This window comes from Xenopus laevis, chromosome 5L (assembly GCF_017654675.1).
Source record: "Xenopus laevis strain J_2021 chromosome 5L, Xenopus_laevis_v10.1, whole genome shotgun sequence".
Classification (NCBI taxonomy): domain Eukaryota; kingdom Metazoa; phylum Chordata; class Amphibia; order Anura; family Pipidae; genus Xenopus; species Xenopus laevis.
Genome location: NC_054379.1, coordinates 44,785,128 through 44,807,637, shown reverse-complemented (window position 1 = coordinate 44,807,637; position 22,510 = coordinate 44,785,128). Strand labels below are relative to the sequence as shown.

At 40.5% G+C, this 22,510-nt stretch overlaps 1 protein-coding gene across 2 annotated transcripts in view; it reads left to right on the top strand.

Moving 5' to 3' along the window:
* The first annotated feature begins 6,416 nt into the window (after positions 1-6,416).
* Positions 6,417-22,510, top strand: part of spast.L (spastin L homeolog) — a 47,478-nt gene continuing 31,384 nt past the window's right edge. Inside the window, exons 1-3 of one of the 2 annotated variants that reach the window (XM_018262978.2) lie at positions 6,417-6,871; positions 20,990-21,073; positions 21,849-21,932. In XM_018262978.2, coding sequence (XP_018118467.1) covers positions 6,499-6,871; positions 20,990-21,073; positions 21,849-21,932 — 541 coding nt within the window. In that variant the 5' untranslated portion in view covers positions 6,417-6,498. The remainder of the gene's footprint in view (positions 6,872-20,989; positions 21,074-21,848; positions 21,933-22,510) is intronic. The other variant, XM_018262977.2, reaches the window with a different exon arrangement.

The window sequence follows — 22,510 nt, the reverse complement described above, 5'->3', positions numbered from 1 at the left end:
TTATTGCTGTTTCACATAGAATTTTCTTGCTTCATAAAATGTTAAATTGTTATTTTATAGAACCATATTGAATGTTCCCCAGCCATCATGTCCCCAAAAAAATTATTCTGGGTGTATACCACATTGGCTTTTTCTGTGGCCCTCACATAAAGGAGTGGATCACCTTTAAGTTAACTTTTATTATGTCATAAAAATGGCTAATTCTAAGCAACTTTTCAATTGGTCTTCATTCATTTTTTAAATAGTTTTTTTAGTTATTTCCCTTATTTTTCTGACTTTTTTTTTTATTTTTCAGCTTTCAAATGTGGGGCACCGATCCCATCTAAAAAAAATGCTCTACAAATGTATTGTCATTTCAACTTACTTATTATTCCTCTTTCTATTCAGGACCTCTCCTATTCATATCCCAGTCTCTTATTCAAATCAGTGCATGGTTGCTAGAATTTGAAGCCTAGCAACCATATTGCTGAAATTACTGGAAAGCTGCTGAATAACGCAAAAACCACAAATAAAAACCAATTTGAAATTGTCTCAGAATATCATTCTCTACATCAAACTAAAAGTTAAGTGAAAGGTAAACAACCTCCTTTAACAAACCACATCCGCCTATAACAAAGCATCAGCGATTAACTCTGATTGGAATAGTGCCTTTAAATTAACAAAATCAAATTTCTGTTTCATATACGTAATGAAGGGCCAGTATACTTATAATAAGACATTAGAAACCCACAGGTAGAATAAGGATGGGGTGAATCACTGGTAACTTTTAAATCTGTGCTACACAATTTTTTGGGGTCATGATCATTTTCATGATAACATTTTCTGGAAATAACACAAATGTCATAAGGTTTGACAAAGAAGAAATATAATTAACCGGGCCCCCACTGTCCCACAGCAAACAACCCCAAGTCTCATAAGTACCTTTTTTTTTTGGCTTCTGATGAAGTGACCAGTATAGTCATGAAACGCGTAGAGCCATGCACTCCCCTGCTCTATCCATCCATTATTTTTGAAGTGTTACATGATTTTAATTGTGTTTAATAAACGTGGATTTTAACCTATACATCCTTGTAAATTTACCCTGCCATGGAACCGGTGACTCCGAAGTGCGTTTTCCAATGCTTTGCAAGTACCTAAAAGGCACCTGATATTATTACCCATGAGACAGGTAGAAGACCGAGATGCCTTTTTGCGGCTGGGTGGCTAATAGTTGGGATGGGCATGAAGGGGACATTGATGTATATAACTGACAGGTGTAGGAATAATTCTAAAGGCAGACTGTGTGTGCAGAAGGGAATGAACATGAGAAGTGAATGAAGGTAAAAGTGATAATAGAGTTGTTAAGAAGCAGATTTCTAAAGTAATATTAGTAACTGAGACTTAACTGTTAATAAAAAGGTTGTTTGATAAAAGTTCCAGCGACCAATAGAATATATCTTTGCATTCATCATATCATCATCATTTATTTATATAGCGCTGTCAAGATACGCAGTGCTTTACTGCAGTTATAGCAAACAGGGAATGAATGGTGGATAACAAACAAGGATTACAGAGTACAATAGGGTTAGAAGGACCTAGAGATTAGAGTTTACAAACTAAAGGTTAGGGTACAATTGAGACATTAGGATTATTTAAACACTTTTGATACAGCAATGATTAATAAAGGTACATCGAATAAGCCTCTTTAAACAGATGGGTCTTTAAGGAGCGCTTGAAAGTTTGGAAAGAAGGAGAAAGTCTGACAGCTTGTGGTAGAGAGTTCCAGAGAAAAGCAGAAGCCAGAGAGAAGTCTTGTAGACGAGAATGGGCAGAAGTGATCAGAGGAGAAGTGAGGCGAAGATCAGAAGGTTTCGTGAAGGAGTGTATTTGGAGATTAGAGATGAAATATAGGGAGGGGTTTCATTATTATGGGCCTTGAATGTGAGAGTAAGTAATTTGAATTTGATTCTAGAAGAGATTGGGAGCCAGTGAAGGGACATACATATGGGAGCAGCTGATGTTGAGCAGCGAGCTAGATGAATGAGTCTAGCGGCCGTGTTTAGAACAGATTGGAGTTGTGAAAGGTGACTTGTTGGAATACCTGTGAGGAGTAAGTTGCAGTAATCAAGGCGGGAGATGATGAGAGACTGAATCAGTGTTTTATTTGATTCAGAACTGAGATATGGTCGTATTCGAGCAATGTTGCGCAGTGCTTGAATGTGTGGTGAAAAAGACAGATGAGAGTCTAAGATAACTCCTAGGCAGCGTGCCTGTGTGGTGGAATGAAAGGTGGTGTTGTTTACGGTGAGTGATATCTGAGGGAACAGGGGAAGATCTTGGAGGAAATATAATGAGTTCTGTTTTAGAAAGGTTCAGTTTCAGGTGGCGCTGTGACATCCAAGAGGAGACAGCAGAGAGACAGTCTGTGACTTGGGAAAGGACAGAATTATAAAGATCAGGAGTAGACAAGTAGAGTTGGGTGTCATCAGCATAAAGGTGATACTGAAGTCCAAATGGCTGAATAAGTTTTCCTAGTGAAGTTGTATAGAGCGAGAACAGCAGGGGGCCAAGAACAGAGCCTTGAGGAACTCCAACAGAGAGTGGGAAAGTAGTAGAAGTAGAGTTAGAGAAGGAAACTTTGAAGGAACGGTCAGACAGATAAGATGTAAACCATGAAAGAGCAGTGTCCCGAATGCCAGATGAGTGTAGAATGTCAAGGAGGAGTGTGTCAACTGTGTCAAAGGCTGCAGAGAGATCTAGAAGGATTAGAATGGAATAGTGACCTTTAGACTTTGCCAATAGAAGATCATTGGTTACTTTGGTGAGTGCAGTTTCAGTCGAGTGTGATGGGCGGAAGCCAGATTGCAAGGGGTCGAGGAGGGAGTTGTGAGTGAGATGCTGGATCAGGCGTTTGTAAACAGGCCTTTCTAGTAATTTGGATGTGAATGGAAGAAGGGAGACCGGTCGATAGTTAGTGGGAGAGCTGGGATCAAGGGAAGGTTTTTTGAGGATAGGAGTGATTAGTGCTTGTTTGTATAATGATGGAAAGGTACCAGTAGAGAGTGAAAGATTAAATAGTGTATCAGAGATTGGGTGGAGGAGGCGAGAGGGTATGGGGTCAAGGGAGCAGGTGGTGGGTTTTGAGCATATCTCATGAACAGTGGTGTAACTATAGACTCAGCAGACCCAGTGGTTGCTGGGGGGGGGCAGGACAGGGAACCGTGCAACTTCTAGTTACGCTACTGCTCATGGATTTATTCATGTAAGAGGGTAAGGGTTTTGCGAACGTTTAGTTCAGGTGGTTCCCAGGAGGTTTTTGGCCAGCTAAGAGTTTGGCTGGTTCAGTTTTGTAGTGCTATAGTATCAGGCCATGGGGTGTCAGGGTTCCCTAGTCTTTAAAAAGGAGAAGCCAAAACATGTTCTGCCTCTTTTGTGCCACACTGACTGGAGGAGGTGGTGGGCTGAAGAGCCCAGGTGGAGGTAGGTCTCAGTAGAAGAAGTGCTAGTAAAGATTTATAATAGCTAGGAGTGAGAGGCAGGATTTGGGCAATTAGTAGAGCAGCCACAGATTCCAATGAGGAGGCCAGGAAGAGTAATATCCCAGGTAAATTTAATAGCTACACTTCTCTACATCATTGAATCTGCCTGTCATGGAAGAAGGGAATATCAGCAGACCCAGATGCACCTCAGATCATCATTGCTGCCATCACCCTGCAAGAGTCACCTGCCAGCGAAAGGATTGCTCAGGAAATTAAGTTATCATTTTGTTTTAAGAACCACTGATGCCAAAGTTTATTTGAATGATTAGCTTTGTGTGTGTGATTCAGTATGGTTAACAATTTCCCACCTGCAACACATGCTTCACTGGGAGTTGCAGGGTGTTGTGATTCTCCGGCTCAGTTTAAGGCTCAACATCTGAAGGTAATACAGAATGTAAGCCCTCCCATCTTTAGAAAGGTGTTACATTTATAAGTTCGAAGTTGCGCCAGCGTTGGCTTCCCCGCACTTCGCCAGGGTGCCGAAGTTGCGCTCAGGAAGGCGAATGGTAGTGAAGTTGCGCTACCGCTAATTCGTCAAGCAAAGCGAAGTTACACTAGCGATGCCTAATTTGCATACGGCTCCAAGTTAAAGTACAATGGACGTATATGTAGCAGCAAAAACATTACACTACACAAGCCTGGGAAAGCTTCCTAAAATAAAATAGAGTTGTTATTTTGCCCTATACATGTGCCCACTGTATAGTTTAGGTGCAATATGTTAGGAAATGTAGGGGAGAAGGAGGGTAAAAAAGTAAAAGATGCCAGAAAAAATTTAAACTTTTTTTGAAGCAACCCCTATCTACTCTATTGCACTTCGCCTGGTCTGAGGGGGCGAAGGCAAGTCTGGTGCTAGAGTAGGTCCACTTCGCTAGCGAATTTACGCCAGCACCCGTTAGAAAATCAGCGAAGTAACAAAATGATGTCACGCTGGCGAATTTTTGCTAGCGTTAGCCACTTCGCCCTTTAGTAAATTTGCCCAAATATCTTTCTTGTTGTTTCAGCCAGCACTTTAGCAAAAAAATATCCCAGGTAAATTTAATAGCTACACTTCTCTACAACATTGAATCTGCCTGTAATGTAAGAAGGGAATATCAGCAGACCCAGATGCACCTCAGATCATCATTGCTGCCATCATAAACTTCCCCCACACATATATTGGAACTTACACTCCTGAATGCCTAGTAACCAGGGCAGGATTATCCATGAGGTGCCCTAGGCACTAGAATAGAGCCGGACCAGTCCCCGATCACAGATCCAGTCACATCACGCTGCACTGCCAATGGCGCTGGCTATGCAAGAGTCTGAGGGAGATAAGGGGTCAGGTGGGTGGAATGGGTGGTGGTATGCTACTTTTTAAACTATAGTTTTAGGTGGGGGCAGAAGCACTAAGCTGCCTAGGGACCCATTTAGCGATAATCAGCACGGACTGGCAATCTGTGGGTTCTGGCAAATGCCAGAGGGGCTGCTTTAAGTTGCCATAGTCGCCAAAGGTTTCCTCACTGGGACCACGTGGGGGCCGCTGATAGAAGCACTTTCCTTGGGTGTCAAGAGACTTGGCCCAGCCCTGCAGCACTAATCAAAGTGTCTGAGTTACATCCACAGCCATGGCATTGGCTCCCCCTGGTATTCAAAGCTGTAAGCGATACATTAAATAATGAATGATACTTTAAGGCTTGTGACACACGGGCAGATTAGTCTGGACGACAATCTCCCCGAACTGCCTTCGCATGTCTTCCCGTCCGCTATAATGAAAAGACGCCTCCGCCAAAGTCACTATTCATTGGCCTCAGTAGGCCAGGCCAGGGCCTATTGTGAATCCCAGTCCGGTCTCCTGTCTTCACTGCTGCACTCGACTCACATTTTTAGAGATGTTTTGTACCACCTGCTGAACCACAACTCTCACCATGCCTTGCAGCTATATCTGTACCATCTGTCAGGCCCGGACTGGCAATCTGTGGGTTCTGGCAAATGCCAGAGGGGCTGCTATAAGATCCATAGAAAGTCAGTATTTAGTGGGCTGGTGGGGGCTGTTTGGGCCTCTGTGTGGACTGATTGGGCCTCTATGTACCTGAAATGCCAGGGCCTATTTTAATTCTCAGTCCGGACCTGCCATCTGTCACTGACCCCCAGCCCCAAATGTTACCTGAATGCAGAACAAAATACAAGTACTGTATCACCTACTAAACTTGCAAATCGACATGAGAAAAACAATAGTTTCTGGCACCTCGCGTGTATTGAAGTCGCACCGAGTGACCCAATTAAATGATACTAGATAAAACAAGGTGAAGCTATTGCTCGCAATTGACAAAGAAACCCAACTGACATGCAGCCAGTCACATGACAAACTGCAGGGGTCGCCAATCAATAATTCAATGGCCTTTTCTCACAAGCAGCTGGCAATCTCCAGAGACACACAGCCATCATTTGTCTTTCTGTGCCATGAAATGCAGTGGATTTGAGAATGCAAAAACAAGGTTTGTGTATAACTGTGGCTTCCTCCATGTCACACACCCGGACTGGCAATCTGTGGGTTCTGGCAAATGCCAGAGGGGCTGCTGTAAATTGACATGGACAGTCACTATTTATTGGGCTGGTGATGTGCTGTTTGGGCCTCTGTATAGCTGAGATGCCAGGGCCTATTTTGAATCTCACTGTCATATGAACTAAAAGCTGCAGCCAAGACAAGTGACAAGACACATAGTAAATATTTTACAGCAGCAGTCACGCCCAGAAATGTCACGTAACGCTCTGCTGGCTAGTGAGTAGCCTTGTTATATGACATAGTTGAACTACAAGTTTTCAGGATCATCTTGGGGAACTGTACGACGACAACCTGCTGTCCAGCGGCTCCAATCTGCCAAACACAAGTGGGCGGGATTATCCGAAGTGGGCGTGGTCTTTTGTAGGCACCATGTCACTCCGGGGAGGTGGGCGGAGTTGCAGCTCACTGTTCCCGGTGTTATGGCTGTGGGCCCCGTGAATGAATTCTCCAGGCGGAAGAAGCGACAAGAAGAAACCGGTGACCCGAGCGGCGGAGACTGGTCCCGGCCCGCCGACACCTCCCCCTCCAGCAGAGACCCAGGTCCTGCTCGCCCCGCCCTCGCTGCATACGCGGAACCTTCATCTGTTCTCGTACCCGCTGCTCGCCGCTTTCTCCCTGCTGCGCTTCCTGGCCTTCCAGCTCGGGCTGCTGTTCGTCTGGTGTTGTGAGCGGCTGTCCTGCAGGGTCATGGCGGAAAAAAGGAGTGCGGCGGCTCAGGACAGGCCTCAGGAGCCCGAGGTGGTGAGGAACTATCATCAGCAGGCCTTCCACTACATCTCCATGGCCCTGCGCGTCGACGAGGAGGAGAAAGGTGAGTATTCTGCATGTTTTATTATTGGGCTCACTTCTACTGTTAGTCGCTATTGGCTCTGCCTGTCATATATCTGTCATCAGCTAATGTCACTTGTACTGAGACACCTGTACTTACGTCATCACACGTAGCTGCTGTACCACCTCTTGTACTCCAGGGGGCAGTATAAGATGCACTACCTATGGGGCAATAATACTGCTAGTTCTGTGAGGGGCTGCTGTAAGTTACCATAGACAGTCACTATATATTGGGCTGCTGTGTTGTCTGTTTGGGCCTCTGTGTACCTGAAATGTCAGGTAGGGTTGCCATCTGTCCTGTTTTTGTAAGGCCTGTTCTGGTCTGAACTTTCTGTTTGGTTTTCAGCCTTACAAAACCAAATACAATAATCTGGCCAATACATGAAAAGCATTTAAATACTCACCTCAACATGGCTTAGTTACTATCAAGTACAGTTCATTTCTTATTATTACAGATGCAAAAAAAAAAAGCTAATCAATCAAAGATAAGTGGTTTTTTTCTAAATTAACATTGCTGTATTTCAGAGCTTTCTGGATAACTGATTTCTGTATAATAGATCTCATACTTGTAATTAACGGAGTGGGCTTAATCATCAAGCACAGTATAGCTAGAGAAAGGGTTGCCACCTGTGTGGTTTGGAACTGGGCATCAATACTTTATAACGTTGAGAATACTGGATAGAAATCTAGCCGGTGGTATCTAAGTGATGCAATAACCTTGCCCTGGTGTCATAACTTCACCGACATCATTGTGCCCACCTCTGATGTCATCATGCCTGTTCCTACATGATGACACCACCCCAAATGTTATCTGCCCCGCCCCCCGTGTTTGGGTTTAGCCGCCCGCAAAGATGGCAACCCTAATGCCAGGGCCTATTTTGAATCTCAGTCCAGACTTGTCTAGAACCCTTTGTACTGGGGGGGGGCAATATAGACTTCACACCCTATTGTATTCTGGTGGGGCAGTAGGTGCTATAGAACCTTTTGTTCTCTGGTGGGGCAGTAGAGCCCATTCAGGAACATCTACCAATCAAAGCAAGAATTTGGTACTACAGTCGCTTTTGTAGTTTTTGATTGGACAGGCCTCAACCTTATGTATCAGCTATGTCAGCCTGCCCAATAGCAGCATGAAAGGCAGGTCCTAGAACAGGGATCCCCAACCTTTTGAACCCGTGAGCAACATTCAGAAGGAAAAAGAGTTGAGGAGCAACGCTAGCATGAAAAAAATATTATGGGGTGCCAAAAAGTGCTGTGATTGGCCATTTGGTAGCCCCTATGTGGATTGTAAACCTACACTGAGGCTCTGTTTGGTTTTTATACAACCAAAATTTGCCTCCATGCCAGGGATTCAAAAATAATCATTTGCTTTGAGGCCACTGGGAGCAACATCCAAGGGGTTGGAGAGCAACATGTTGCTCATGAACTACTGGTTGGGGATCACTGTGCTAGAACATGACTGTTGTGCAAATTGACAGGACATTAGGCCATAGGTGTACCAGTAAAATAGTTTCATACATCTTGCCTGTCCCAATCAATATCCATATTCTGTGGATATCCGTCTGTCTAGGGATTGGCCATGATGGATTATTCTTCACGTGCCGATGCACCATATCTGTCAGTGTATGACGTACTGGCAGATGAGGAAGTGTAAGAGATGCTGCAGCTCTTCTTCATCAATTCCTGTTGTCGATCATTGGGGAACAGCAGTACGGCCCTACCATGTAAAGTGAATGTTATGCTTGTGGCATATAGATATGAAAGGCAATATATTATTGACAGCTGGAATGCTGATATTGTTAAATCATTTTCTAACGGGTATGGATGTTTAAGGAACAAATGGATTTCATGTTTAATTATAATTGGACTTTTATTATATAGCATTTTTGTCTGGGTAACCGGTCCCGTTTAATGATCACATTTAGAGTAGTTTGTGACTCTCTCTATGCGGGAGACAAAAGGCTCCGAACTGTCCACACACACCCCCCCCCATTAACTTAGACTTAATAGTACCTGTAAGTAGAGTCCTGCAGCGGGTCGGGTACCTGCGGTACCTTGCAGGTTGAGGGGAGAAGTTCTGGGTGCGGGTAAAGACACAGGTCGGCAGTTCTGCGGATTTGCGGGTCGCGGGTCTTCTCAGTAGCGATATTTACTCATTTTTTCTGGTCACGGCTACTTCCGATGATGTCACTACCGGTTTACAATGACTGCACTTCCTGATTCTTCATGGTCATGGGTAGGGTCGGGTAGCGATTCCAAGCGGTTAAGAATGCGGGTACGGGTCAGGTACGGGTCCCAAAAAATGGACCCGTGCAGGACTCTACCTGTAAGTCCAGTTTCATGCAGAAAATATAACAAAATGGCGAGTGCTGCATTTTGAAACAATAATCACATGCCCTGGGGGGACTTTTGATTCAATTCGATTTGCCATCCACCACTTGAAAAGGAATGCTAGGCCAACAAAACACTTCTAATCACCTAAAACACCAGAAATGAACTTGCCTTTAAATGCATTTTTGAGCAATTGCATAATATATTTTAGCAGAGGCAATTCTCAGTATGCCCTATGTCATTTTGTTGTCATTGGATCTCACATGATGCAATTCATAAGGAACTTTAGAAAATATATAGCGTTTGGCTGGGGCTTTAGTGGACTATGCTGCATGGACTATGCTGCATGAGACCATACTGTTGGGCTAATGTTAGGCTAATTTTGTCACCAAAATCTGCTGCATGTGCCTGCACCCAGGCCGACCCAGTGGATCTGGGTGCAAGCAAGGTAAGGGGCAGACCGAGTTTCAGCCCTGTGTGGCAATGGCCTAAAATACAAAAAGCTATTTATTGATGAGTAATTATATTTTTTGTGAGCTTTCCTGTTTAAGTGCAGCAGATGTTGAATGCTCTGAAATACCCCTGGGAACAACATGTAACCTATTAACTGCATGGCTTACACATAAGAAAACCAATCAATCAATTTAATGCTTTAATGCTGCCAGTGGGGTCTTAAAGGGATTCTGTCATAATTTTTATGGTGTAGTTTTTATTTCTAAATGACACTGTTTACACTGCTAATAATTCACTCTACCATATAAAAGATCTGATCGTCATCGTGAGACCACGATTATCTCGGAACAATTGTATGATCAACTAAAAAGACCAATTTGCCAGGAAAACAAAGGGTAGCTGCCTGCTTGGCCCTGCAAACATAGATAGATTGCACTGGGACCGATAAAGATTTTTTAACCTGGCCAATCAATTTTCTGACAGATGTCGGCCGAAAAATCGTAAGATGTATGATCGTTCGAATCCCACTAACTTCACGATAATTTAGAAGAAAGAAAAATCTTTGCGACTATGGGGATCTTAAGGGAGCTGCTATCTGGTTACCTTTCCATTGTTCTGTTGTTATGCAGCTGGGGGGGTGATATCACTCCAACTTGCAGTAAAGAGCGACTGAAGTTTATCAGAGCACAAGTCACATGACTGGGGCAGCTGGGAAACTGACAATATGTCTAGCCCCATGCCAGATTTCAAAATGAAATCTAAAAAAATCTTTTGAGAAATGGATTTTAGTGCAGAATTCTGCTGGAGCAGCACTATTAACTGATACGTTTTGAAAAAAAACTTTTTTTTTTTTCAATGACGGTATCCCTTTAAGAACAGAGTAACACAGGACGGATCAAGCACTTTTCTCAGCCTGCGTTTCCTAAGCAGGCAGAGAAAAGTGGTCGTCTCTCACTTGCCGATTACATAAGGAGGATGTTTAGGAGAGAAAAGATTTTACAGGTATTTTGGGGCCCATTTAATAAATCTGAATTTATCTGGTTGAGGTTTTTAAAGGGAAAACATTATTTATTCATGGGAAAAAAAAAACTTACATTTTTAGAGATTTATTATAGCCCAAAGCTGCTAAAAATCCATCTGAAAATACTCAATATCTCAAACCTGTCGAGGTTGTGTAGAAGACAATGGCAGATGTCCTTGACTGCGTTATCTGCGCTGGATAATCCTATAAAGTCGAGGGTTTTGTCTGATAACCCGAGTTTTCGCAGTAATAATGCCATAAAGTGGATTTCGCGGAGCATTCATCGTAAGGTACAAATTGACACTCGATTTTGTTGCTTTTTTTTTACTTTTTTTTTTCTCCAATTTTTTGAGAAAAATTATTGATAAATGAGTTCAATTCGTTTGGTCTACTTTGATTCCATAAAAAACAGATGAATTTGAGTTTAATAAATAACCCCCTATGGGTATAAAGTGACTAGTTTGCTTCACATAGATTTCTCTAAAATAAGGTTTTGGGAATTAAGCAAATGGGACTCCTCTATCAACAAGGGTTTACCACTAGAACAATAAAAGCAACATTTTGATGCAGTGTACAGGTTTCATTTTACAGCAGTTTTATGTAAGTAAATATATGTTTGGATTAAGGCTCTTTATGAATGAAGCTCCAATGACGTAGGTCATGTTTGTCTTCTTAGTACTGTGACAAGCACTGTGAGCTACCATTCATAAAAATAAACATATTCTGTTTAAGGAATCCTAAGAAGAATAACCTGTCGGTTATGGGTGGCGGGGGTTGTATGAATTCAAACTTTTATTTTTTATAAAGGCCACATTAAGCCTTTCATATCATTGTACACATTGCATAGGAGTCTACTAAGTAAAAAATGTCTAAAAAATTAGATTTTTTTAAATAAATTTCAATTTTTTTTTTTTTATTTAAACTCGGATGAATGTAACTGAACCGAAAACTGATTCGAATTAGATTTGAATTTTAAAAACTCAATTCAACTTTTTTCCCCAAAAAAAACTTGAATGTCAGGAAGGCTGCAAACGATCTGCAGGTTTTAGGTGGCGAATAGTCGAATTTGAGTTCTTAAAGGGCCAGAGTATGATAAATCTTGAAAATCGAATTTGAATTTTTTTAAAAAAAAAACTCTAATTTTCAATTCGAGCTTATAGTATTTGTTTGTAAAGTACATATACATAAAATGGCTGTTTTACACTATTGTGTATATATAATATACTATGACCATTGTATTCTATTACAGAGCTTATCTGTTATCTGCTAAGTAACCTGTATCTTTTATTCTTTTGCAATTAAATTTCAGCAGTAACCTACAAGTTAGGGGGGAAAAAAAGCAAACATCTGATTGGGTGCTATGGGCAACATCCACCGGTGATGTTTTTCTCCAATGTTTTACACAGCATGATAAATAGGCCCTAAGTAAGACTGAACTTGTACATTGTAGTTATTTGTCTTTTTATGCATATTTTAGTTCTTTTTATTTATTTATTTTTTATTCTTTTGGGTTACCCTGAGCCTTATAATGCTGTGAATTCTTAAATAGAGATAGTTACACATGACTGCCTTGTCACAACACATTGGCTCAGTATATGGCTAGAGCAGTGTGCCTGGAGCCTCTTGCTGCCTAGGCCCATGAGATGCTGATCTGTTTTTTTTCCCCAATTCATTCCCTCCATTGTTGTACTGCACAATATATATGACACGGCCAGGAAGAACTAAGATAACAGATGTTAAAGAAGTGCAATTGAACCTACATGTATTTGTTAGCTTTTACAAATGTAGTTCTGGAGATATATAATACAGGTGTGGGACATGTTATCCAGAATGCTCTGGATTTGGGGTTTTCCAGATAGGCATCTTTCTGTAATTTGTACCTTAAGTACACAAAAAAAATCATTTAACCTTTTAAATGCCACAGATCGTAGAATCTACGTTCTGTGGCAAAGGTACTTGAAATGCCACAGAACGTAGATTCTACGTTCTGCAGCATTTCCTGTTTCAGGAGCGGAGGAGCGGCTGTTAGAGCCGCTCGCTCCGTTCCTGCTCGATCCCCTGCCCCTAGGCAACGAGCAGAGCAGGGGATCGAGTGGCCCCTGGGGCGCGATCGCCCAGGGGCCCAAAAACAGCAGCAGGCACGTGTTACTTACGTGTCCTGCTGCTGCAGCCTGCACCGGATCGTCGATCTCCGCCCCCACAGCACACAGACAGGAACCACGAGGCAGATGTCTTCCAGGGGCTCTTCCTGATCGCCTGCAACAGTCTCCAGCGATTTTTTCAGGTTAGTGCAACAATTACACACACAAACACACCAACACACACTTATTACAGTAATACACACTTAGATTCACACTTACACACACTTACACATACATTTTTGGGGATTGGGGGGGTCACTTACACTCACTGCACTTACACACACGTGCACACGCACACACGCGCACATAACATGTAATTTACCATTTGTACACACGCACACGCACATACATGGCATTGTGGCCTTTTTTTTTTTTTTCTTATCGCATCGTTTCTTTTTTTGGCTGAAAAAAATGTTTTATTGCCATTACGCATAGCGTATTCGCTAACCGTACTGTGCAATACCTTTTGTATGTTATTTCGGTGATTATATTGCAATTTTGGGTATTTTGGTGCATTTTTAGCCATTTTATTGAATTTTTAGCCATTTTATTGCATTTTCAGCTCTGCATATATTGTGTTCACTTGTTTCTAGCCGTATAACCTGTTTGGCCCATCTAAAATATTCAAACTGTGATTCTGACAGCCGATAACACTAGTCTGGAAAAAAAACATTGATTTTTGTGGTTTTATTGGATTTTTTTGCATTTCACCCTTTACTGCCTTATTTTGTTTTGCCTTGTAAATTTTATCTACTATATATCCATTTGGGGGTCTCTGTGCGCCACATAGTTTGGTATATCTATGCATTTTGGGCATCAAAGTGTTCAGTAGACCTCTGGCGTTCATATTTAGGATGTTTTATGCTGATACGTTACAAAATGTGGGGCATATAATGGGGTAAAATTCAAGCTTTCTGACAATTTTCAGAAATTTGATAAAAACCGTTATGTTCAGCATTGCTTTGCAGTTTGGCAGTTTGCAGTAGAAACACTTATTTACCCATATTGGATTCGTCAGAATGTGTACTTTCTGAAAATATATGGTTTTCTGGGGTCTCTGTACTGTTAGGGGGGTCTAATGTCGCATAATACACACACCAGGTGCTTATATTGCAGCAGCCAGCGCGTCAGCTGTGAAAATGTATATACACTATTGTCATTTGGGGGTCTCTGTGCGCCACATAGTTTGGTATATCTATGCATATTGGGCATCAAAGTGTTCAGTAGACCCCTGGCGTTCATATTTAGGATGTTTTATGCTGATAAGTTACGAAATGTGGGGCATATAATGGGGTAAAATTCAAGCTTTGTGACGATTTTCAGAAATTTGATAAAAACGGTTACGTTCAGCATTGATTTGCAGTCTGGCAGTTTGCAGTAGAAACACTTATTTACCCATATTGGATTCGTCAGAATGTGTACTTTCTGAAAATATATGGTTTTCTGGGGTCTCTGTACTTTTAGGGGGGTCTAATGTCGCATAATACACACACCAGGTGCTCATATTGCAGCAGCCAGCGCGTCAGCCGTGAAAATGTATATACACTATTGTCATTTGGGGGTCTCTGTGCGCCACATAGTTTAGTATATCTATGCAAATTGGGCATCAAAGTGTTCAGTAGACCCCTGGCGTTCATATTTAGGATGTTTTATGCTGATACGTTACGAAATGTGTGGCATATAATGGGGTAAAATTCAAGCTTTCTGACAATTTTCAGAAATTTGATAAAAACCGTTATGTTCAGCATTGCTTTGCAGTTTGGCAGTTTGCAGTAGAAACACTTATTTACCCATATTGGATTCGTCAGAATGTGTACTTTCTGAAAATATATGGTTTTCTGGGGTCTTTGTACTGTTAGGGGGGTCTAATGTCGCATAATACACACACCAGGTGCTTATATTGCAGCAGCCAGCGCGTCAGCTGTGAAAATGTATATACACTATTGTCATTTGGGGGTCTCTGTGCGCCACATAGTTTGGTATATCTATGCATATTGGGCATCAAAGTGTTCAGTAGACCCCTGGCGTTCATATTTAGGATGTTTTATGCTGATAAGTTACGAAATGTGGGGCATATAATGGGGTAAAATTCAAGCTTTGTGACGATTTTCAGAAATTTGATAAAAACGGTTACGTTCAGCATTGATTTGCAGTCTGGCAGTTTGCAGTAGAAACACTTATTTACCCATATTGGATTCGTCAGAATGTGTACTTTCTGAAAATATATGGTTTTCTGGGGTCTCTGTACTTTTAGGGGGGTCTAATCTCGCATAATACACACACCAGGTGCTCATATTGCAGCAGCCAGCGCGTCAGCCGTGAAAATGTATATACACTATTGTCATTTGGGGGTCTCTGTGCGCCACATAGTTTAGTATATCTATGCAAATTGGGCATCAAAGTGTTCAGTAGACCCCTGGCGTTCATATTTAGGATGTTTTATGCTGATACGTTACGAAATGTGTGGCATATAATGGGGTAAAATTCAAGCTTTCTGACAATTTTCAGAAATTTGATAAAAACCGTTATGTTCAGCATTGCTTTGCAGTTTGGCAGTTTGCAGTAGAAACACTTATTTACCCATATTGGATTCGTCAGAATGTGTACTTTCTGAAAATATATGGTTTTCTGGGGTCTCTGTACTGTTAGGGGGGTCTAATGTCGCATAATACACACACCAGGTGCTTATATTGCAGCTGCCAGTGCGTCAGCCGTGAAAATGTATATACACTATTGTCATTTGGGGGTCTCTGTGCGCCACATAGTTTGGTATATCTATGCATACTGGGCATCAAAGTGTTCAGTAGACCCCTGGCGTTCATATTTGGGATGTTTTATGCTGATAAGTTACGAAATGTGGGGCATATAATGGGGTAAAATTCAAGCTTTGTGACGATTTTCAGAAATTTGATAAAAACCGTTACGTTCAGCATTGCTTTGCAGTTTGGCAGTTTGCAGTAGGAACACATATTTACCCATATTGGATTCGTCAGAATGTGTACTTTCTGAAAATATATGGTTTTCTGGGGTCTCTGTACTGTTAGGGGGGTCTAATGTCGCATATTACACACACCAGGTGCTCATATTGCAGCAGCCAGCGCGCGTCAGCCGTGAAAATGTATATACACTATTGTCATTTGGTGGTCTCTGTGCGCCACATAGTTTGGTATATCTATGCATATTGGGCATCAAAGTGTTTAGTAGACCCCTGGCGTTCATATTTAGGATGTTTTATGCTGATAAGTTACGAAATGTGGGGCATATAATGGGGTAAAATTCAAGCTTTGTGACGATTTTCAGAAATTTGATAAAAACCGTTATGTTCAGCATTGCTTTTCAGTTTGGCAGTTTGCAGTAGAAACACTTATTTACCCATATTAGATTCGTCAGAATCTGTACTTTCTGAAAATATATGGTTTTCTGGGGTCTCTGTACTGTTAGGTGGTCTAATGTCGCATAATACACACACCGAGTGGTTATATTGCAGCAGCCAGCGCGTCAGCCGTGAAAATGTCTATACATATTGTCATTTGGGGGTCTCTGTGCGCCACATAGTTTGGTATATCTATGCATATTGGGCATCAAACTGTTTAGTAGACCCCTATGTTTATATTTAGGATGCTTTATGCTGGTAATGATACATGGACAATACGATGCTGGAAAGTTGAAGCTTTGAGGCAATTTCCAGATATTTCACCAAAACCGCCAAATTTGGCAAAGCCTTGCGACTCAGTAGTTTGGAGCAGAAAGGCATGGGTACCCATTTTAGATTCCGTAGAATGTGTACTTTCCAAAAATATATGGGTTTGGGGGGTAAACATATATTTCTGTGTTTTTACCCCGCAAAAATGCAGTCAATGTGTTGATTTTTCATTAGCTGAAGTTACCCACGGGACTGTTTGTATGCGCTAACTTCATTTTGGGGCCTCTAAATGCCAGATACTTTGGTAAACTTATGAACAATGGCCACCAAAATGTTCAGAGGAACCCTGGCAATCATATTTAGGGTGCTTTTCTTAGTACGTAATGACACATGGGTGATATGGTGCTGGGAAGTTGAAGCTTTGAGGCAATTTTCAGATATTTCACCAAAACCGGCAACTTTGGGAAAGCCTTGCGACTCGGTAGTTTGGAGCAATAAGGCATGGGTACCCATTTTAGATTCTGTAGAATGTGTACTTTCCAAAAATGTATGGGTTTGGGGGGTAAACATATATTTCTGTGTTTTTACCCCACAAAATGCAGTCAATGTGTTGATCTTTCATTAGCTGAAGTTACCCACAGGACTATTTGTATGCGCTAACTTCATTTTGGGGCCTCTAAATGCCAGATACTTTGGTAAACCTATGAACAATGGCCACCAAACTGTTCGGAGGAACCCTGGCAATCATATTTAGGGTGCTTTTTCTTGGTGCATAACGATACATGGGTGATATGGTGCTGGGAAGTTGAAGCTTTGAGGCAATTTTCATATATTTCACCAAAACCGACAAATGTGGGAAAGCCTTGCGACTCAGTAGTTTGGAGCAGAAAGGCATGGGTACCCATTTTAGATTCTGTAGAATGTGTACTTTCCAAAAATGTATGGGTTTGGGGGGTAAACATATATTTCTGTGTTTTTACCCCACAAAAATGCAGTCAATGTGTTGATTTTTCATTAGCTGAAGTTACCCACGGGACTGTTTGTATGCGCTAACTTCATTTTGGGGCCTCTAAATGCCAGATACTTTGGTAAACTTATGAACAATGGCCACCAAAATGTTCAGAGGAACCCTGGCAATCATATTTAGGGTGCTTTTTCTTAGTACGTAATGACACATGGGTGATATGGTGCTGGGAAGTTGAAGCTTTGAGGCAATTTTCAGATATTTCACCAAAACCGACAACTTTGGGAAAGCCTTGCGACTCAGTAGTTTGGAGCAGAAAGGCATGGGTACCCATTTTAGATTCAGTAGAATGTGTACTTTCCAAAAATATATGGGTTTGGGGGGTAAACATATATTTCTGTGTTTTTACCCCACAAAAATGCAGTCAATGTGTTGATTTTTCATTAGATGAAGTTACCCACGGGACTGTTTGTATGCGCTAACTTCATTTTGGGGCCTCTAAATGCCAGATACTTTGGTAAACTTATGAACAATGGCCATCAAAATGTTCAGAGGAACCCTGGCAATCATATTTAGGGTGCTTTTTCTTAGTACGTAATGACACATGGGTGATATGGTGCTGGGAAGTTGAAGCTTTGAGGCAATTTTCAGATATTTCACCAAAACCGACAACTTTGGGAAAGCCTTGCGACTCAGTAGTTTGGAGCAGAAAGGCATGGGTACCCATTTTAGATTCAGTAGAATGTGTACTTTCCAAAAATATATGGGTTTGGGGGGTAAACATATATTTCTGTGTTTTTACCCCACAAAAATGCAGTCAATGTGTTGATTTTTCATTAGATGAAGTTACCCACAGGACTATTTGTATACGCTAACTTCATTTTGAGGCCTCTAAATGCCAGATACTTTGGTAAACCTATGAACAATGGCCACCAAATTGTTTGGAGGAACCCTGGCAATCATATTTAGGGTGCTTTTTCTTGGTGCGTAACGATACATGGGTGATATGGTGCTGGGAAGTTGAAGCTTTGAGGCAATTTTCAGATATTTCACCAAAACCGACAATTTTGGGAAAGCCTTGCGACTCAGTAGTTTGGAGCAGAAAGGCATGGGTACCCATTTTAGATTCGGTAGAATGTGTACTTTCCAAAAATATATGGGTTTTGGGGGGTAAACATATATTTCTGTGTTTTTACCCCACAAAAATGCAGTCAATGTGTTGATCTTTCATTAGCTGAAGTTACCCACGGGACTGTTTGTATGCGCTAACTTCATTTTGGGGCCTCTAAATGCCAGATACTTTGGTAAACTTATGAACAATGACCACCAAAATGTTCAGAGGAACCCTGGCAATCATATTTAGGGTGCTTTTTCTTAGTACGTAATGATACATGGGCGATATGGTGCTGGGAAGTTGAAGGTTTGAGGCAATTTTCAGATATTTCACCAAAACCGACAATTTTGGGAAAGCCTTGCGACTCAGTAGTTTGGAGCAGAAAGGCATGGGTACCCATTTTAGATTCAGTAGAATGTGTACTTTCCAAAAATATATGGGTTTGGGGGGTAAACATATATTTCTGTGTTTTTACCCCACAAAAAATGCAGTCAATGTGTTGATTTCTCAGTAGCTGAAGTAAAGTCCTGATCAATTTGGATGTGCTAACTTCATATTGGTGTCTCTAAATGCCAGATACTTTGGTAAACCTATGCATAATGGGTATCAAACTGTTCAGTGGACCCCTGGCAATCATATTTCAGGTGCTTTTTCTTGGTACCTAATATAGTTTGGGATATGCGGAGCAGCAAAATAAAACCTTTGAAATGATTTTTCAGAATTTTGAATTTTTTTTTGAAAAACCGCTATTTTCAGACAAGCTTTTATGTTTGGTAGTTGGGAGTAGAGAGACATAGTTACCCATTTTGTAATCGGCAGAATGTGTACTTTTCAAAAATGTATGGTTTTCTGGGGTAAACCTACGGTTTCAGGATTTTTTGCCTTGGAATCTAAAGCATGCCGTTTTCTGCCTTAGTGCTTTCAAAATTTGGTAATATACTGCCGGGAGTTTTTGCTGTACAGAAATCCTAAATCTCCCTAAAACTATACATATCTGGTATTGGCACGTTCGAGAGACATAAGGCTTTCCAAATCAGTTGGATTATCATCCCTAAAATGAAATATTTTTCTGGTATAAATTGATATACGATGAAAAATGGTAATTTTTCATTTTTTTTTGGTATTTAGCACTATAAATTTTTTTGCACAGGTGGAAATACATGAAAACTCCGGCAGATTTAGAAAGCTCAGTTTCTACCGAAAAAAACAATGTATAGTTTTCCTAGGTAAACTATAGGTTTCCCCTCAGAAAATGCCCCTAAAGTGAGAGAGCACAAAATGTTTCAAAAACGGCTGGCATTTCGCGTAACCAAAATGTGAAATTCTGCTGGCACTTAAAGGGTTAAACATGAAATAAACATGTTTGCTACACAGCAGCTTGTTTATATAAACAATAATAGTGTTTTTGAAGAAAACACACCAGTTTTACCAGTGCTGGGCAACACTGCATTATATTTGTATTTCTTTAAAACAATGTCTCCAAAACTAGCAGATCTCTCCCCGATATGCCCACATTGAGGTGGGTAATATTGAGCTGATCCTATCGGATCAGAATGGAGGCAATACGGGCGGTCGGATTGTGGGACCGCTTCAACGAACATGCTGTCGCGATCCAACAGGATTTTCTACCCTGCCTAATCCGCCCGACTTTCGACCAGATATTGATCAGAGACACCAGTCAGATCGTCCCACACACAGGCCAAACACGGTCAGCTTTTATCGGCCAGTGTATTCGGGCTTTAAGATGAGCTTCATACAGTGACACAATGCGAGTGCCCCTTCAGCAGTTTGTATGAGTGTGAACAATAATAAAAGATAAGCTCATGTTTACTGTTAAAGGACCATTAACATTACAAAATTGAAGTATTTTAGACACATTATGGTAAATATAATGTGCTGCTAAGCAGAAAATGAGGTTCACATGTCACAGAAACTGATGCTACAGCTGATGATTACATTCTGATGCAAATTGCACTGGTTTTAGAGCTGCCATGTAATGATCTGAATTCTTAACTAATCAGCCTTATATTGTGATAATTATATTCTATATACACGGCATATTTCCCAAAGCTCAAGTAAATAATAGCAGCACATAGCATGTGCAGTGAATCTGCATGGAATGAGATGGGGAGCTACTGGGGACATCACTAAAGGCACATATTATGGTGGCATTGGGCAGGTACAGAACCCCAAAACAGTATGTGCAGCATTTCTACCCTAATTCTATGTTAAACTTTAGTTCTCCTTTAAACAGTTCCAATGCCATTTATCTACACGACTACAGACAGAAAATCTCTCAAATAAAATTAGATATTTGTTGCAAAAAAAAAATCTATTTGTAGGTGCTGAATGAACAGATGCAAGCTTACATTTTCACTTTTTAATGTTACTGGTCCTTTAAATAATATGCATTCTCCTTATTTTTTTTTTTTTTAAGATCAAAAGGAGCAAGCCATTCGGTGGTATAAGAAGGGTATTGAGGAGCTGGAGAAAGGAATAGCTGTATCTATAACTGGTAAAGGTAAGCAACATTTTTAGTGCTAATGTTTAGGGTTTGGATGCAAGTTATGTCTACAGTGGAAGTGCCTATTTTACATCCATCAGGGAAATGTATGAAATAGTGCAATGTAGCTGTTGACATACAGTAGTAATGGAAATTAAGTCGAAAAAGCAATTAACCTTCCTAGTATTGAAAACTGGAATGATTCCCATGACAAATAGCAGCATGTCGATAAATGTTCGTCACCTTCTGTTTGGACCTAGCACTTTGGAAGCTGCCATTCCTTACAATAAATTTTTTGCACATCACTTATATTGTTTAGTAAAAAAATAATTTTGGCAGTACAGGTATGGGATCCGTTTTCCGGAAACCTCTTATCCAGAAAGTTCCGAATTACGGAAAGGCTATCTCCCATAGACTGCTTTTAACCAAATAATCCAAATCTTTAAAAATGTTTTCCTTTTTACCTGTAATAATAAAACAGTACATTGTACTTTATCCAAACTAACATATAATTAACCCTTATTGGAAGCAAAACCAGCCTATTTGGGTTATTTAATGTTTACATTATTTTCTAGTAGATGTTTCTGTACCTCTATATTATCAATTATTATTAAATAAATTCAAAGATCGGAGAAATACAGACTGATTTATCAAATTGCTTCACAAGGCAGTTTATTAGGTAGGTGAGAGAGAAAATGACATATTCTCCTTTCCAACTGTATCTTCTTGGTATTTAAGTAATCTGCTAGATTTTTGGCAGCATTAATCATTTTATTTTATTCTTCTTCTATAGGTGAGCAATATGACAGAGCCCGACGTTTACAAGCTAAAATGTCAACAAACTTAATAATGGCAAAGGATCGCTTACAGCTATTAGGTATACCTTTAAGACACTTTGTTGCTTTTACTATAGTTATAATAGCATTTCTAAGATAATATTTAGTCATATATATTTTAATAATATAATAATAATAATATAATATTTTGTCATGTTCAAGGAGCACCAATTTATCTTTAATCCCCTTAATGTAAAAAATACTTTAGTAACCTGAGAGTTTTTTTTTTTGTTTTGGCCAGTCTTAATTTTTGTCACATCTTATAACTGCAGGAAGTTGTTTCATAGACTAGTCAAAATACATTGTATATAGAGTAATCTGTTTAAAAAATAAACTAGGCTTTATTTGCGTATTCAGCAGCTTCTTATTCAGCTTTTTTCTCTTTAACATACAAAGAATTAGATTTAATTCTCAAATGACCTAGAGGCAAGATGATCTGTGTGCTGATCTGACATAGATTCTATTTTTACAATTTTGGACCCTCATGCACTTGGTATTCAAAGTTTCAAAGCTTGCTTCTTTTAAAATCATACTAATCCGTAACACATACATTTTTTAACTTGAATCTTCTTATTTTAACTACAATGTAAAAATAACTTTGCATGCATTTTTTTTATTA